Source organism: Ambystoma mexicanum, chromosome 11 (assembly GCF_040938575.1).
Source record: "Ambystoma mexicanum isolate Mex_15411 chromosome 11, UKY_AmexF1_1, whole genome shotgun sequence".
Lineage (NCBI taxonomy): Eukaryota > Metazoa > Chordata > Amphibia > Caudata > Ambystomatidae > Ambystoma > Ambystoma mexicanum.
The window spans coordinates 794,926,998-794,946,513 of NC_090934.1; the positions used below are offsets into that span (position 1 = coordinate 794,926,998).

Below are 19,516 nucleotides of genomic sequence, written 5' to 3' on the forward strand. Positions count from 1 at the left end.
CTATCCACAATATTGTGAATTTAGTAGCTGTCATAGAACATTCATGGACTTGTCGCAGACTCCCTGTATACGTAGCCTATATCAACTTTACAGCAGCCTTCAAAACAGATGTGCACGGCTGCCTTTGGGCAAAATTAATATCATGGGGATGTCCACCTGGACTATGTTTAATACAACTCCTATATAATGATACCTCAGTCCGAGTATGACTAGATGCAGAAGGCAAATTGTCTGAATCTATATTAACAAAGCGTGAAGTCAAACAAGGTTGCATACTGGCTGCAATACTTTTTCATTTGTGCTTGGCGGATTTCATGAGAAATGACCCAGACCCTAAAATGAATAACATCAGAATAGGAATAAAAGGGCTGGGCTGGCTAGGGTATACAGACAAGCTGTTGTTATTAGATTACACACTGAAAGGTCTACCAGCCATATTAGACAGCCTTAAAAGATTTGCTACTAGTGACCATTTGACCATTAATATAAGCAAAACTAAGATAATGAGGTTTCTTGGTAAAAAAAAAATATGTACCAATAAGACCCATACATGGTATATTAATGGCCAAATTATAGAGATATTGGAACCTTATAAATATTTAGGAGTGATCATTCATCACTAACTCTCCTGGAAATTACATTTGCAGGACACAAAGCGGAGATGTATGATTGCAACAATGGCACTGAGCAATTTTATAGGATGTCAAAGTGGTTTCTCTGTTAGTACCATTGTGATGTTATACTCCTGTAAGATTGTTTCATGTCTACTATATGGTGCAGAAATATGGGGAATGTCATTCATAAAAGAATTAGAAACATTTGAAGTGAAAATGCTACGAATATTGCTGAGAATGCTCAAGTTAATACCACGGGAATATATACTGTTAGAATGTCACATGAATAGTGGGAGTGACATAGTGCAACATAAAATTGCCATTCTCTATGGCAAATTAGTTAAATTGGATAATGATACATTTATAGCAGACCTGATGAAAAACTTTGAGATCCTGAATAAGAAAAAGGATCTAAAAATAGTTCATAAGCTGAGTAACATATAACACAAATGATCTAATGAGGATGATAAGAGTTGGTTAACTTTCTGCATTGACACGCTTAAATGGTCACTGAAACAAGTGATATACACCTAAAGTAGTGAACAAAATCTGGTTAAGCTTGCGACTAAAAGAAATAGTGGTCTTTTCTTGGAATCTTGGTCTGAAGCGAGTTGCAAACCTAGTTACCAGATGGCATTTCCAGAGTGCACCACTGTTAGACGATATTTGTTATTTAAATTCAATATGAGAGACACTATGGAAATCTAAGGTGCAAAATTGACTTTATCAAGAGAATTCAGATATTGTAGACTCTGTGTTTTGATGTGTATAGAGTCAGCAAAACACATTATATGCGAGTGTGAAAGCCTTCAGAATCTGCGTACTAAATGTCTGGTAACATATGAAAACACGAGAAAGAATAGAACTATAAATGATATATGGGAAGCACTGTTAGGTTGTAATGCTATAAACTTGATTTATCATATGATGAAATTTTACGAACTTGTTTTAGAGATTTTAAAAGAATTATCAACAGGGATTTTGTATTGAAACGATGTGTGCATAAGAGAAGATGTTAAATAAGATTGATTTTTTAATGGGATATTTTTTTTAATTTTGTATAAAAGATTGATGTATTTTAATATATATTCTTGTTGTTATATGTAAAGACAGTATTGGCTATGAGCATATTAAATAAATAAATATATGTATATATTTTATAGTACCTTGATTGGACATTTGGCTAGAGAACCAGAAGCACTCTGTAAGTGAACAATCTTCTTTAATTTTAAATGGACTCAAATCGACATGTCCCAGTCAGGGATTAAATCGACATATCCCAATCAGGGATTACGACAGTGAAGAGACAGTGGAATCAACCACTGATCGATGAGAGCACTCATCAAACAGGGGTCACAACACCCTTAATTGTTCATGAAAGTAGAAAAAACACTTTTATATTTTCTTGAATTCACACGCTTTTGGTATTCAGAAATAAAAATAAATCTTGTTTCCAAAAGCTTCAAACTATTCTTTTCAAGCCAAATGTTTAATTGTGACATGTTGTATAACAGCCACAATATGTACATGTTTCGATCTTGGATCATCATCAGGTGGCTACAAAGCAATGGACATACAATTATATGTTTCACATACCTAACATTACTATAATTGCATCACAACAACAAAGTGACTTATCTGTGTCACTTTAGTTAACCAAATCTCATGGATGTGAACAAACCAAAATGTATTTCCAATGGTTGTCTAGTGAAATAACTCACGTAACAACTTGAGTGAAACCGAAAACATGCAGGTACCGACTATAACTCCAAGAATCCTCAACAGTGCTTGCTCTTAACTTGAATGTTAGTGTGATCAACTGGTGCTAAGGATACAGAGTCTTTACAATCACGGTCCACAGGATAGTACAGCTACATCACACAGAAACCCCATGTGTAATATGAAGATGCCAGTATGGTGTCAGAGTAATCAGCATGTTTACAGCAACTGTGAAGTGCACCCACCATCCAGGTGCAACGTAATCATTGTTTAATTCACCTGGGGACCATCAACCCACTAATTAGGATTATATAATTATAATAATTTTTTTATAATGCCCTTAATACCGAAGAGGTTTCTCAGCATGGATTGAAGGCCAAAGCGTGTCAACTCCAACAGCTTTCATCGCAGCTGTCCTGCGCATGAACATTTACATATTCGGCATTTGAATATGCCTAACATAAAGGAAGGACTAACATGGACCTGTGCATGATGGTCAGTGCAAATGTGGTGGCCATTTTAACATATGGTTACAAGGCTAAAATGATGCCTTAGAGATGCTCCTCCTGGTAATCTGACAATCGAGTGCATCACAAATTCAACCATAACACATACATTTTTGAAAGGGCAAAAATATGCCCTCAATTGTTTCTAGACCCAATTGCATGCAAGCAAATAGAATACCCAAATATCAACATGTGGGCCAACCCTTGTAAATGGAGCACAAAGTGGTTTATAGATATACGCCATGTTACTAAGTGACATAGCACCAGTAAGTATTTGCTCCAGGCTTAGAGGCTGATTCATGGAATTTGTGCGACGAAAAACGGGGATTCGGGCACCATTCTGCCCATAAATCCCCATTTGTTAAACAGGGATTTGCGGGCAGAATGGCGCACAAATCCCCGTTTTTCGGCGCACAAATTCCATGAATCAGCCCTTTAATATGAACCTACACATACTCCCACCTTAATTGGACATTCCCTTCATTTTGAATTGTTTTAATGTGTTGTTTTGGTCTGGACTGGGTCGCTTTCACACCGCTCTTAAGAGCATAGCCTTCCATCAGCTCACGTTACCACAAAAGGTAAAGGAGGTATATCTTTGAACTGGGACTGTTTGACCTTTATGATTGTGTTGGCTCTTGGTATTTAGAAGTGTCAGGGCCGGGTGGGAATTTTCGCCCCTACTCATACTCCTGCAGAGCAGAATCACTTTCGTCACAGGTCTATTGCTGCCAGTGGGGAAGAGCAGTTGATTAAGCTATTGAGCTCCATTATTTATATAATTTGTTTTAGAACTTATTGTGGTTTAGTTCAGTGCATTCACAGTGTGCTGATAAGATAGACCAGATAGTCTTGACTCAAAGTGTAAAAAAGAACAGCCATTACGATAGCTTTTGTTCGATAACGGGTCACAAGAATGTATGTTACTGATACAAACCAGAGAAATGTGTCTAGGGGGGCGACCGGGGAGTGGCATTAATCAGTGTTAAATTCCAGTTAAATAGCTTTCTACTTTGACCAGGTGGGATAAAACGCTGGACAGGCGGAGGTGGAGTGTCTCGTGTGCCTCTGGCCGAGGCAGGTGAGCGAGGCATATTAGCAGTAGACAAAAGATCACAGCATCTCAGGTGTTTAGAGTGCAAGCTAGTAAAAAGGCCCTTTTCATAAAAACAGAGCCTGCTGTCATCGCTCACCTGGTTAGGGCTGGTCAGGTAATTAAAAAGTTGTAGAATTGGCGCTGTCAGTTGTGTACCGAATGGGGAGTCAGGGGGCAAGCGGCCCCCATAGGCTCTTTTGAGAGCCTGACCAGGACTTTTGTCAGTGGGACACCTCACCCGTTCGACACCTCAATGAGAGTGCCCAACGCAAAAGGTGCCCCGCCGGGAGGACAATGTGTGCTGAGTCATTCCTGCTCAGCACGGTCATTATCCTGGCAGCAGGACACCTTACCCTTTCCGAAGAGGAGAAGTGTCCCACTGCCATGACAATGTGCCAAGGAGATCCGGCCAGAAGAGGAGCTCTCACTGTGCTGTGAGTAAACAAAGCATTAAGAATGTACGCCATTAGGTACTGATGGGAGTGAGGGGGGACTATTAGCAGGGACTTTTGTCCTTTTAGAAATGTGCATAGGGGGGAGTGATCAGCAGTGAGAAGGGTGCATAATGCTGCAGGCTTTATGAAATAATGACTATGGCTTTACCCAAGGGGGATTTGTTGGGCTCACATTAATCTGCATGATGCTATTGTGACTTTGCATACAGGATGGGGAGAATAAAACTAAAGCCATCCTCTTATTGCTCAATATATTTCTATGATGATGTATATAGTGTAAACATAATTATGAAAGGGTTGTTTATTAAATATTGTGCTTTGCTTCCAAGACATTGCTATAAAGTATTATTTAAGCACATAAAATGTAAACGGAAACATTAATAAATATCTATATCAAACAAACCTGTGAAGATGTGCTTAGTTGCTGAAATTGTCCATATCCCGGTTTCACCATTTAAAGAAAGTGTGTGATCCTGGGCAGATCGTTTTTATCAAACTGTGTCTTAGCTGCAGCTCTGTAAGTGGTTCACTTCAGAGCTTATGCTAGTAGGTTGGGGCAGGGGTTGGCGGTTTGTGGGCGCGAATGAGACCATATGGAATTGCATGCACTGCATTTGGGGCGAAAGTAGGACTTTTTTTTGTGGCTCGACCATCCACACACCTCCCGACAACCCACACACACTCTTGCAATGGTGGATACTCCACTGGGCGCTGTGGATAAAAGGCAAGTGTACATGGTAAATAGTTTGCGCACATGCCATCGCGATAGCTTTGCGGGCGAGATATAGTTCAGGTGTTTAAGGCACGCGCTGTCGGAGTATTTAGCTGGGAGTTGCTCAGGTGGCTTTGCAGACACATAATTTGGGCTGAAAGAGTAGCGCCACAGACACAGAATGGACCGTTCTTTTAGAATAGTGTCTTTGTTTGACCATGAAATGATATTAGGAAAGCCATGATTACTGGTATAATCGAGCATCTTGTGATCCCCACCTACAATAGTGGTAGGCTGCGCCCTACTGCCCTGCCCACCCCCGCCCTCCGGGGCATGGCTCTCCACATGTGCAGCTTCCCATCGCGCTACGGTGGTGCGCTCCCTCCCTACAGGTGCTGGGTGACAGAGGCATCTGACGCCTGGCATCCTCCGAGGCAGGAGGAGATGAGTCCAGCGCCCTGCGATGCCCGCCCCATTGTCAGCAGCCGAGCAGCGGGTGGTCCATGCCCACAGCGGCCGCTGATGTGCGGGTTCTGTGGGTCGGCGCTGAGAGGGGGGCCGACACCCAGGATGGAGACGGGAAGCATCGCTCACCTGTAAGGGATCCAGTCCGACTGGTGCTTAGAAGTCATCGCTCACTCGCCGGCAGCTGCAGGGCCCAGAACAAGAGATGAGAAGCTTCCCCCCTCGAACCCCTGGGCCGCAGCCGCAGCATCCTCCGGGCGGGCCAGCAGACAAGGGCGAGGAGCCGCGGCGAGGGGGCGGTGTGTGCTTTGTGCCTCTCTGTACCCCGAGCTGGCGCCTGTCCCCCTGTTCACAGGGCTTCCCTCATTTTGTCGCTGCTGGTGGGGGCGGGTCCGGTGGGAGGGAGACTCTTTGCTGAAGAAACCTCGGAGCTGGGCTGACGTGTACCGAGCTCCGTTTTCCATCCGCTGTTGAGCGCCTCAGGACCGCTCGGCAGCAGCATGAAACCCTGCTCCACCAGCCCTCGGCACGGCGGCGGAAACGCGGTGGAGTCAAACCCGAGCAAGCCACTTCCGAGAGCCAGCCTTGAACGACCCTCTCAGCTCCTAATGCAGCCGTCTGCGGGTCCAGCAGCCCCTGTCACACGGGAGCTGGAACACCCCCCTCAAGCAGCAAGGCACACCTCCCTGTCAACTGACTGCCCCCCAGCCGTAAAGGGTCGGCGGGGGAAGCATCCCCGCCCTCTGTGATTTGGCAGAAGACGAGTCGTTCAGCCCCCCGTGAATCAGCCACACAGCTTGAGAGGAAAGGGGCGCGATCCCTTCACTGCCATACCCTTCGAATAAGAAAGCTGCATACCCTATTTAATCAGCCACAGAGGAGCTTAGAGTATCGGACAATTGCGCAGTTTAAAATAAACGTTTTATACATAAAAATACATTGACTGTCAGAACTACTAGATTCTCAACGAATGCAGGATGAGTTTGCAAGACTGTGAAAGCAAACGTGCATACGGATGTATGTTCGGTTCCAAAAACCAACAACCAATATATGAAGCACGCTTTCCCGGGCCTGGATATAGCATACATTTACTATTGAACACGTGTGCGTTCTCTCAACCGACCAGAAGACGCGTTGATTTAGTTATATCGTGACAATGAATCTATCAATATTCACTCTTGGTTTTCTAGTGCCCAAAAGCACCGGATGGTAAGTTGTTTCCTGGCTGACAACGGCTGCAGGGCAATAGTGGTTTCCTGTCTACTGAGAGATCCACATTGTATACGTCACGAACCGAGGTGGCAACCACGTACTGCATGCAGTGCTTCAAATAGGCACTTACTTGCCCGTCCCCTGGACCTGCACTTCTTTTATTTGAAGGGCACCAGGCCTCATTACGAATTTGAAGTTGTGGCAAAAAGTGACAGTACTTCCGTTACAACCACTTTTTTTTTGGTGTTGACAGCATTTCTGCCGTTTTCCCGCACTGCCTGTGAGGAATTCGACTATCCCCATGGGAAGAGTGCGCTCGCCTGGGCTTGTTTTGTTTGTTTAAAAGAATGAATAATGGGGCAAAATAGTCATGTACTCTGAGAAGAGCAGCGCCGCCCTCCTTTGTCATGGGCAGTGTTAGGCAGAATTATATGCAGTCCCCTTTAGGAACACCACACCCAATTAGGACTACAAGTGACAGTACAAATTCAGCCTGTACTACACAGTAAAGTGGTAGCGATGGCTGAGCAGCCAGGCTTATCTCAAGAGTAAAGTGAGCAGTATCAATACTTACACAAAGGACAGCAATTGCTATGATTCAAACAAACACTGACTCAAGGTTTCTGAGTAAAGGAATATACATTTATTTACCGATCAGCTATTAAACATTTCACTATTACCAAGCAGTAGAAAAATCACGTTACTAATACACTACACCGCACCTAATAGATTCTGGACAAGTTAGGCTCAAAATGAAGTGTGAGCAAAATGGCACTCAAGCAATTTAGAAAGGGAGGGAAAGACAAAGTTAGGTAGAAATTGAGCAACACAAACAAAAAGTAAGCAGGGCAATCTAGAAAAAGGAACTACAGCAAGGAAATCAAATTAAGGGTGCCTTGCCCAAAATCAATGGATCAAAGTCTTTGCAGAGCATCACACAGTTCAGAGTAGTTCGCGGTTAAGTCTTTGCCAAGAGTTCAGAACGAAGTTGGTCAGATGAAAAGTTACTTTAAAGAAGGAAGAAGGGCAAGACCTCGGATTGGCGAAAGATTTCACACACTTTCACCACGGCTGGATGAAACGAACAACCGGGTTAGCACAATACCTTTAAAGAAGAAGAATGCTGTAACTGAGGCAGACATTCCTGGCAGGTCCTGCATGCTCACGGTTCCTGAAGCTACTGTCGGACTGACAAGAAGGAGGACGACTGGTGGGTCCTGCACTGCCCAGGGAAGAAACCAGCAGCAGAGCAAAGTGACGAATAAAAGGTGCGTTCCTTAAAACAAAAGCAGGGCCCGTTCCTCCTGGCTATCCGGTTCACTGTAGCTCTGTACAGCAAATTCGACCAGAGAAGGGAGGCCTGGCGAGCAGTTTGGCAAACTGGTTGGTCCCATCAGCTCAAGGGGAGACGATTCCTTGCAGATCTTCCCTGTTGTTGAAGTTTGAAGATTTGGACCCGCAGCAGGGCTTCACTGGGAGGTTCAGTCATGGTAGAGGACCTTTTCTGTCAGCTTCTCTTCGGTTCTCTCGATCCAGTGGCGACTCTGCCTTTCCAGCCCCAGAGACCTGCTTTTTATGCAGTTTTCCCCCATTCACCCAGCCTGGCTGTCAATCACACAGCAGGGTTGTTGTCCGCCAGGACAGTCACCACAGCCAATCATACCAGAGTGCGCCATGGGTCTCCAAAGAGACCCTGTGCAGGGAGTCTCAAACCCCTCCCTCACATCCTGTCCCCCTCGGACATTCAGGCACCTAAGGAGGTCTTCTGTGCAGAAGCCTGCAAAAGGCCGGTGAACAAAGGAACCAAACCTGGTAGAACACAAGAAAGATTTTTACAAAAAGAAATGGCGAATAAACCCAGCCGGAACCGTGTAAAAACGTATATGTCTAGCGGGTTTAAGTTCAAGGCTACCAAGATAGCCTGTAACAATACCAGGGCTATTTAAAAACACTATGGTAGGATAAATAGGGTAGTTACCACTGCCACCAGCCAATTCTTAATGAAAAGGGAACGAAACAATGTTCCATGAGAAACAGACAAAAAGGGATAAGTATTAACCCTTTCCAGAACTCTATGTAAAATCATTTGTACTGGGTCTGTGAGTTTAAAAAGACTAATAAAGTCAATGGCAACTTTACATGTTCTGAGAGATAGTAAAGGCTGACCATAAAGGCTAGTAGATGTCAAATTGGTCAGAGTAAAGTGGTCTACCTCGAGCATGAGGTAGGAGGATGGGAAATAAGGCCATTGCCTAGCAAGCTACAAGCTGTACAAGACTAGGCAGCCCCTACTACTCTGACCCAAGTGAGGGCCTTCCTAGGTCTCACTGGGTATTACATGAACTTCATAGAGAACTATGAGACCATAGCTTCTCCCTTAAATGTGATCTCCTCACCCAAATTAAACCAACAAGTTGAGGTGGAATGAGGAGTGCACTAAGGCCTTTGAAGGACTCAAGAAAGCTGTTTGTCAAGCTCCAGTCTTGAGAGCACCTGACTACAACCAACCCTTCATTGTACAAACAGATGCTTCTAAGACAGGGATATGTGCAGTTTGAGCCAACTAAATGAGAATGGCAGGGAACACCCTATCTGTTTCATCAGCATGTAGCTGAAGGACCATGAGACAAGGTGGGCAACCATAGAATGTGAATGTCTTGCCCTGTGTGGTCTCTGAAGACGTTTAGGCCATACTTGTATGGTTCTACTTTCATTATTCAGACAGACCACCAACCCTTGAGATGGTTAATGCAAATGAAGGGGGAGAATCCAAAATTGTTGAGATGGTCAATCAGCCTTCAAGGGTTTGATTTTAATATAGACCACAGGTTAGGGTTTAATCACCAAAATGCTGATGACCTCTCCAGAAAGATTGACCGACCGCAATATGAGATTCATCCAGGAGTGGATTAAATCCTCCTGTGCCCTAGTCTGGGGTAGAGGAGTGTTAGGGAGAATTCTCATTTCTGTGGTAATTCCCCTCAATCTTAGAGGCCCCCAGCTCTTTTGCTGGACCTTAGGACTTTTTTATTTTAACCATGGAGTGAGTGAGACCTTTTCGCTCACTGTCTCATGTGCTGTGACTTGGTTTGGATCATACATTTTCTCTGTTTTTGGAGTCTGACAAACTCCATAGGCATCTACTTTTTATATGTTGATGCGCAGCACCTTCAGTGCAGTGCCACTGACAAATCGTTTAGATTTCTCATAAGGTTTAAACACCTTTTCTTGTGTGAAATACCGTTCCCAAGAATAGTAATGTGAAATTTACTTTACTTACCTTTTCTCTTTGTGGGTCAAGCACACACCATCTTATGTGGAGTGCTGGGGGTTTCCTAGTAGTCCCCTATCTTACATTCTCATGTAACACTTTTTATGTGACCCTCACTACTTTAAATGGCTGGTAGCAGTGGTTTAATTTTACTACCATTGTGCTTTTCTACTGCAGGCTGAATTTTCAGCTGCAGTATGGCACCCATGGGTGACCATTTTGTCAAATTGGCCTAAGTCTTCTTTTTTCACCATTTTCTGTTTGTGAGGTCTTTCTTGGGTTTTACTCTGTGCATTGAGGCTGAGTTGAGCCCTTTGTTCATTTTGCCTTTGGCAGCCTTCAGCCCTGAAGTCTGCCTCTGGCTCCAGTTTGTCTGGAAAGACAGGATGTAAGGGAAGTTCCCGAAACTCCCCTGTCCTTTGTCTCTAGGAATGCCTTAATGCAAACAGTCCTGATTGGCTGGCTGGCTGTCCTTTCAGAACAGCCACCCTGATGTGTGATTGACAGCCCAGTCTGTGCATGAATGGGAGAAACCTGCTTAAAAGATGAGGGTTTTGGGACTAGAGGCAGAGTCGACCACTGGGAGAAAGACCTAATGAAAAAACCATGAATGAAGCTTTCTGCATTTTCATGCACCTTTGAATTGCCCAGTGAAGCCCTGCTCCTGTGCTGAAACTCCTTTTTCTGATCGACAATAGCAGCTCCGAAAAGGACAACTTCTTCCCTTGGGCTAGTGGGACCAGCTACCCCTGAGAAGAACTCCACTGGACCATCTTCCCTGATTGGCTGTACTTCTTTGCTGCTGCAAGAACCGAATGACAGGGGTCAAGAAATACCTACTCAAGTGCAACATCTACAGTCTATCTAGAAACTCCAGGAGTCTCCTAAGGACCCTACAGAAGCAGGACGACCAGGGCTAGAGTCCCCTCTCCAGAGTGCAGGACCCACGGAGTGAAGGAAGCCCAACTGGTATCCGAGATCCGCAGTGGTGCTGTTTACTGAGCGCTGAAACCGCAAAGTGCTGCTGATCCGAAAAGAGCCCATAGCTGCCCATGACCTCCAAATTGCATCCGCAGGAGCCCTCCAGATATCCTCCCTCTTGACTCCACGACTGAGGCTCAGGAACCCAAGGTCTGCACTGCTTCAAGAGGTCAGAATTCAACTGGACCACTCTTCTTCAAACCAGAGGTACTGTTTAGACTTGGGGTACTTACCTCAGTGTCTTTTATTGAGCTGTGCTTTTTTCGGTTGAGACTTGCAGCGGCTTACCTTAGAGTTGATTCCAACTCTGCTTTTCACAGGCTTTCTTGCTTGTGACCCTGCAAGTGATTTCTACAAAACTCTATAACTTTGTGCAAGACTTTTATTATCTAAGAAGATCCTGAGCTCCATGGACTGTCCTCCAATTGACTTTGGCTTTCCGGGCTCCCTGCAGACTCTTCCAGTCCATTAACTTTGATATTTCTGTCACTCATAGGTGGTAACTTGTTTTAGACTGTTATTGCTGGGAAAGGCTTGTCTAGATTTCATTAGAAGATTTAGTTGTCCTCACATACATCGAGAACCTGTTTAACCTTTGTTTCCTTCCTTTAACCTTCCCTTTCTGCAACCTCAGAATCTAAAAAGTATAACTAGTCATATATAAATGCCATTAATGTCCTTGTGAATGAAGTCACCTCCGGGTGTAGGAAGTGTGTAAAAAGCATATCCAGAGTATCCACTAACCTGTTTTGATTCTGGAAAAGTATTTTAAAGTGTATTTGATTGTTTTTATCTTGCCCTTTTTAAAGAACGCGTATTTAAAAATTGATGTTAAATAAATAAATCACTATTTATAACTGAAACCATGAGTGTAAGTGTTACTTGGCTCATTTTATTTGCAAATTTCATTGCTACAGCTCTACAGCTCACATTTATCCCTTTTGAGATATGCCTTGCTGCTCAGTCACACTACCAACTTGTGTAGTACAGACCTTTACCAAAAAGTGGATTACCTAATACAAGCAGATAAGTGTTGTGTAGTTTCACACAGTGTTACTACACCAATTATTACCTAACAGCGAATACTGAAGAATGTTAATTAGCAGGCCGACACTTGACAGCCGTGGGTACATCAAAAGCCTTTGGCCATGGGCAGCCTGATTAGAATTTCCATTATCAAACCTTGCTGGTGGCGGCGAATACTGAAGAATGTTAATTAGCAGGCCTCAGGGAAGGCCTGGGTGCAGGATGTGACAACGGAGACCAGACGCCAACAAATCTTTGTAATGCAATGTGTCAAGTTGGTACCAACACCCCTCCTTGGTATAAAAGGGCAGAGCAAGGAAGTATGTGAATTGTAGTAGACGAAAGTCTGCATGCAACCCCCTACTTCAAAGGAACCCCATGTTATGATCAAGTGCAGCATAGGGCTCAGTTAATCAGGGAGACACTTTGATGTACAGCAGACAGGAAGATGGGTGGGACTTAGAAGTATATGCTTTCATCCTTAGCCTGTCTGTTGCCAAGCACCCTGGTTCTGACCTGAAGCATCACTGAATATTGTTGGTGGAGACCCAGGATTGGCTCACTTAATATAGGCCTACACCAAACCCGGGGCCCCGTTTGACTTTAAAAGAGGGCTGAGCCCCTCACTGATCAGATCATCTGAAGACTTTGCAAGGAGTGAGAAGAATGACTCATTTGGACCCAGCTGAAGGTACAGTCTACCTTACATCTTCTGCCAGTGAAGGAAGGCCAGGAGTTGCAAGAGGGAAGCAAGATCCTTCTCCTAAACATCTGCCAGGGAAAAGAGGGAGATACCGTACACAGAGGATCCATCCAGCAGCTCCACTACTGGTACCCAGACAGCACACAGCAGGCCCTGCTAGGTTCTGAAAGCAAGCTTCCGAGGTGGGAAGTGCCGGAATGTCTCTGCACAAAGGACAATGCCGTTGCCTGCTAACATCCTCCTGAGCTTTGGGGCGTCCACTTTGAAAGGACACGAGCCCTGCGAAGAAGCTAGGAGGAGTGCCACACAAGCATCATCCAGCATCCATATTTTTAGGGACAATTTCGAGACAGTCGAGTCATTAAACCGCATCCGGATGCACTGCTGACTGTTGTACCGCCGTAGTCACCAGAGCCATCCGAGATTTCTCGACCAGCATTACAGATCTGCCAACCAGCACAGAGATGATTCTTGGCCCGACCCACCTCGCCAGGTAGCATACAGACGAACATCCAGCCTCGCTTGCCGAACTGCCTGCTGCCTGGTACCCGCAGCGGTCTCCCACCACTAACTCTGTCTCACGGGCTGCGAAGCACCTTGGAACTGCCTCGATGGTGTCGAGCACTAAGAACTTCTTCAGTACCAGTTACATTGTGGTTCTGACCACCTGGTCCTACTCTAAAGGCCCCTAGAGACAGTTATGACTCTTTGCCCCTTTGGTGTTGAAACCAAATAACCTTGAACAGTAAGACTGTTTGCTTTACCATCTACCCTCCTGTCAGTATCCAGAGTACATCCCTTACCTTCATGAAACTGTCTGTCCTTTGTGTTCTTTTACAGTGTGGGTTGTAATTGTAGTCGGCTATAACTATCTGTTGTAATAAAAAAGTAGATATTGTTATACAACCTTGACTGGATAGTCCCTTTTATCATTGGGTAATAATTGTATTTTCGCTGTGTTGCAACTAACCAACGATCCACGACCTTGCAGAGATAAGATTGCTGTTCCTTCCACGTTACCAAAATTGGACAAGGAGGTCCTATAATCCACTTGTATTCCATTCTGTTTGGATCCCTTCTGGTGTACTGGAGGTGTGGGGTTGACTGATGGTTTAGAAACCGATATTCATCCCTGGACCACTGGTGCTGCGGAAGTTCATTCGTCACACTGCCAAATTCAGAGTTTGGAGGAAAAGTGAAGGATTAACCTCCAGCAATGCTGGAAATGAATCGTCCACTTTTTGCCAAAAATTGGTGGATTTACCACGGCGGAATTACCGCTATAAGTAAATCTGCCAAAATCCCAGTGGTGTCCTATGACTCCAAAAATGGGAACTAACATCAGCCTACCACAACTTGTAATCCTGTGGTAGACCCACAGGACACAGTGGCAGTAACAGTAAACGATGTTGATGGTAATTCGTTGGATTCTCGTAATGAGGCCCATAGTTCTGGTACTTCTCAGCAGAAGGACAATACTTTTAATGGAGGACTACCTGCACTTCTCGGCAGTAAGCAAGTACTCTGAGATTGTGAGTGCCTACACTTCTGTATTCCCATTTCAAGCACTGCGTATGGCACCGTCGCTTCTGAAACAAGCCATAGTCTGTATTCACAATGAATGTCGAGTAGTGCAGAGATTCATCTGGCACAGACTAAAAATAGGTGCAGGTGGTAATCAAAAGCACTCTGTGGTTGGTCAATGAAAGAGCAGCTTGATGTATGTTCCCTTTTCAAAAGGACTTCCTGTTCCCTCATCAGATTTGGGTAACTGTCGTCATTCAAACAAATAGTTGCCAAGAAAGGACACACAACAATTGTGATATCACAGGAGGGAAACTCATTGCAATATGTCACCCTAAGCACCGACCTTGCATAGACAGAAGTAGTGAACCTGGAATTTGCACAAAAACTGAAAATTGTGCTAATTGGTATGTTATGTTATTGGGTTTTATGTAGGGCACTGCTGCCATTTCACTGGTCTCTCGTGCTTTGGGGTGTGCAAGAAAATGGCCTGGGTTTGGTCAGTAGAAACAGAGAGAGCACTGTACAACCTGGCTATGAGTCTAGTGTAGGATTCAAGTTGTTTTTGACGCCTAGTGCATTGGGCATGTCCTGGCTGTGCACTGAGGTGCGTAAGTACGTTTTGTTGATGTCTGGTATGGTCTATTTGAGCATTATCGTCGGGCGAGGAGCTCCTGGTTTCTCTCGCGACTACACGCGTGGATTCATTTGGTGACCTGCAGCAAGTGGTGCAATGTCTGGTCTGTGCTCTCTGGTGCTTCTGGGTAAGTGCTGTGGTGAGATGTGATGTCAGCTATGGCAGAAGAAGGTAAAGGTTAGTACGGTGCAATGCAGAGAACAGGGAGGACATTTGTCAGTGCACGCCACTCAGGAGCAAATAATACACAACGCCTAGTATACAGATATGCATCCATCAGCTTTGTGTCAGTCTGTGAGGCAGATACTACAGAAACTTTGAAGCGTATGTCCCGCTCTTTTAGGACCTCAAATTGAACATTTAAAAAAATGTGTGTGGGTGGAAATTGAATCCCATTAGTTGCGAATATGCTCGGATCCACCCCCTCTTTAACACTAGCTGCTTTCTATTTTTTTTTTTATTCTTATAATTACTTGATTAAAATTGTAATGACGTTTTTATTGGTATGTATTTGCATTATGGTCTAAATATGTATACATGTTTTAGTCTCCTTGTCTTCTTTTTTCTATTTTTTCTTATTCGCATGCAAATGTATATTCTTCAATTTGTGGACAGGGTACTAGAATGGCATGTACAAGATTTTGATAATACTCAATAAATGTATATTTTATCTATTCCTTTTTTTGGAAAGGTTTATACACACCAATCTTTTTTTAAATACGCCATGCTTAACAGGGGTGCGAATATCACAGCATGATAGCTGGGTGCCAAAGTCACAGTGCACTCCACCAAGTAGCAAATACTACACCGCACTGAGAGGGCAGCAAACATCTCTGTGTGAGTAGCAGGGCGCACATGTCTACATTTCACCAAGGGGCAAATATCACAGCTCACATGTGGCAGAGCATGCACCACAGTTCACTTTAGCATCCCCAGTGCCCTCCAACCAGAAGCAAATATCACAGCTCACATGTGGCAGAGCATGCACCACAGTTCACTTTAGCATCCCCAGTGCCCTCCAACCAGAAGCAAATATCACAGCTCACATGTGGCAGAGCATGCACCACAGTTCACTTTAGCATCCCCAGTGCCCTCCAACCAGAAGCAAATATCACAGCTCACATGTGGCAGAGCATGCACCACAGTTCACTTTAGCATCCCCAGTGCCCTCCAACCAGAAGCAAATATCACAGCTCACATGTGGCAGAGCATGCACCACAGTTCACTTTAACATCCCCAGTGCCCTCCAACCAGAAGCAAATATCACAGCTCACATGTGGCAGAGCATGCACCACAGTTCACTTTAGCATCCCCAGTGCCCTCCAACCAGAAGCAAATATCACAGCTCACATGTGGCAGAGCATGCACCACAGTTCACTTTAGCATCCCCAGTGCCCTCCAACCAGAAGCAAATATCACAGCTCACATGTGGCAGAGCATGCACCCCAGTTCACTTTAGCATCCCCAGTGCCCTCCAACCAGAAGCAAATATCACAGCTCACATGTGGCAGAGCATGCACCCCAGTTCACTTTAGCATCCCCAGTGCCCTCCAACCAGAAGCAAATATCACAGTGACCTTTATGAAAAGGGAGTATCAGGGAGCAAATACTCCTGTGCAAGGTGTATGAGTAACACATGAAACTTGCCACAGTGGGAAAGACAAACACTCAGGTCAGGAATGCAAACAGTACCCTTGTTTGATTCATGTGTCATGCAAGTGTAATCCCAGATTAAAAGAGAGGAACGGGCTGAATAAGGGCGATATCCCATATTCTGTGGAAAACCTAAACAACATTCAGTGTGATGATGACGCTGTACCAGAAAGAAGCTGGAGTCTGTTTACTTTGGAACAATATGTTTATTCAGGAGAGATATTCCCACAGAAAATGTGCTGTCTTTACCCCAGAGAAGAATGCATGTGTTGCTTAGTCATACTGGCAAATGCAATGCCTTAGTATCAAGTTCCTAATATGGAGGAGCAGTAAACAAAAAGAATAAAGATCAAATATAAATGTATAGAAGTGAAAAATGGAGTAAGTCCTTCCGCTCGGGGTAAAGACACGCCCCTACTAAAGTGACCAGCAGATGCGTTGCTGGGGGGGGGGGCTGAGGGGGCTATAGCCCTGGGTCTTTTGGTTGTAGCCCTGGATAGAAGCTCAGGAGCTACAACCTAAAGGCTAGCTAGCCCCGAGTCCCAATAGTCCCAACATTAGGGCAGACTCAAATCTTTTCCAGACCTAGCAACTCCCCTGGTGACCAGTAGTGCTGCCTCAGCATGTGGAAGGTCAAGGAGATGAGCAGGTTCTCAATGGGAAAAACTGGAAGTCTGAGGAGAAACCAGAAGGGAACGGGGCCTACTGGCCCGTGCTCTTGAGAGGATCATATGTACATACTACATTTCTCCCACACAAAAGGGATGTGGATCCTCCTGTGGGGGAACTACTCCACTTTACCGCTGCCACATTCCTAGCCCCCAGATACCACAGTGAACATTTCCAGTCACATGACACTTGTTTGGTCCGAGGCACGGGCCTGTGATATATCACCCTGCTGGTGACTCCACTGAGCATTCTTCTTTTTTGGTTCCCTCGATTGGAATTTAGAAGCCATCTGGACTGCAATGTGATTTGATCTATAGAATGTATCTTGGCTTTGAAGATTTATTTTATGGAAATGACATCCTCTGATCTAACACCCCCTACCACAACATTCCCACCCCAAAATTCTGGGACAAGAACCAGGCAATTTTGATGTTAATATGTTGCTTTATTTAAACTACTATAACAAAAGTAAAAGTGGTTCCCTAACTTAGCAGTGGGAATATCATCCATAATATCCTTTAAAAATAATTACAGGCCACTTTTCTAAAGAAACGGAAAATAACACGGCTACTGTTGTTTCTCTATTGTTTACATCCAAAATGCACATTTATTCATATAGAATCAAATCTGAATGTCTTTTCAATACAACAACATATAATGAACATTCACATTATCCCCACTTGTCAGCTTCCTTATGCTCAGAAATTGACAGTATATAATGCACTTTATTGTCTGTAAACTCCAGACCCAAGTAATAATGTAATTTCATATACTTGTATCGTAGTCCTCATGACTGGCTCGCCGCTTATTCTCATCTAGTAAAGCCACTCGTATTGTAAAGGCACTTTTGTGGGCAATGGGAAATTCACATCGCTGGAGTGGGTAGTGGTTTCTTACGGTCTTTGAATTGATGCTCCAGGTTCCAGGTCAAATGGGTTATAATATGGTAGATGTGGGCTGGCAATCCCTATGGGTGATTGGTTATTTATAACGTGCATAATACCTGGAGGTTTCTAAGCACGGATCTGGGGATAAAACCTGTGTTGATTTGCGTCGGTTTGCTTATAAGGCGAGCACGTTGCTGCTGAGCTATCCTCCCGAGACAATATGCCTTAACTTCACAAAGCATTTTTTATGCTCTATACTCCATGGGAATGTTGTTGAAGCCTGAACAGTAGTAGCATCTAGTTCTCCTTGTCTTAGTCTGTAATGACCTTAAAGAAGTGGTCCTTGCAACAAGAGGAATGAAACGTCAATATCTTGACATGCTAATCAAGTCCAGGTTTGCGATGTTCCAATTAGGAGAGCCCTAGAATTACATTCATATGGGGTGCATAAATAAGGTCAAATGTCAGGAGTTCTTGATGTTCCAAGAACTGCACTAGGTCTGAAAAGTAATCACACCTAAGTACATGGGGGTACCATCTTCTGAACTCATTGGTACATTTTGTTTTGGACACAGACAGAATGACCATGGCACCAACATGTCCTCAATCCATCAAATATCTTAAAGCCACTATAGCCATGATTGATAGGCTGACTATATGCCTGTTCTGTATTGGTAGAAATACATGGGACTAAGATGCTTGCTGCAAGGGGAAACCTTTCAGGTTGGTGCCTACTCTCCACTGTTCCCTTTTTTAAGGGTAAGCTTGGTCAGTTCCCCGACTATGCTTAACCAGAGATGTTTGCAGTAAATGCCCCTTTTTCCCGAAAAACAGGCATAATTATCTGCTCTTCTCTAGTGTCTTTCCTCCGGCTCAATAGGTCATCACATACTCCTCTGTTGCATTGGTTCCAGTGACACCTCTTTTGGTGTTGAGTGGTGCTCAACTTTCGTTCTGGGCCTGTACTTATTAGATGCATTACTTTTGCATTTCTGCATCATTATTTTCCAGTCTTTGATATAAACGTATGGTCAGGTTGAATTCCTTCTTGATTTCCTCCTTTAAATCCTTCAGAAATGGAGCCTATAATCCTTGTTCATTCCAGTCATTCTTTAAAGAAATGTGTTTCTAGTTGGCAAAGTGTGCCCGCACCTCCAAAGATCCCTAAGCTAGTTCCAGGTACCTGTCAGGTCTTCATCATTCCACCTGGTGAGGGAATGACACCTGCTTGAATTCTCTTTCAAAGTGTCCAAACATATTCAGCTGGGATTTCATTGATTAACAGTGTCACAACTGTGCCACTGGAACCCTGAGTGGCACCCATTGTGGACAAATTGGGAGTCTAAATGTATCACCATACACTACCCTGAACAATACCTATTCATA

The 19,516-nt window shown here is 44.2% G+C and overlaps 1 protein-coding gene across 3 annotated transcripts in view; it reads right to left on the minus strand.

Annotated features, from left to right (window-relative positions):
- Nucleotides 1–19,516, minus strand: part of TUB (TUB bipartite transcription factor) — a 1,920,898-nt gene that overhangs the window by 632,964 nt on the left and 1,268,418 nt on the right. The window contains exon 1 of one of the 3 annotated variants that reach the window (XM_069623731.1): nt 5,697–6,255. The exons of the other annotated variants lie outside the window; for them this stretch is intronic. Within the exon in view, the coding sequence (XP_069479832.1) occupies nt 5,697–5,734 (38 nt within the window). The 5' untranslated portion in view covers nt 5,735–6,255. Of the gene's footprint in view, nt 1–5,696; nt 6,256–19,516 lie in introns of those variants that run through there. 3 annotated transcript variants of the gene reach the window in all.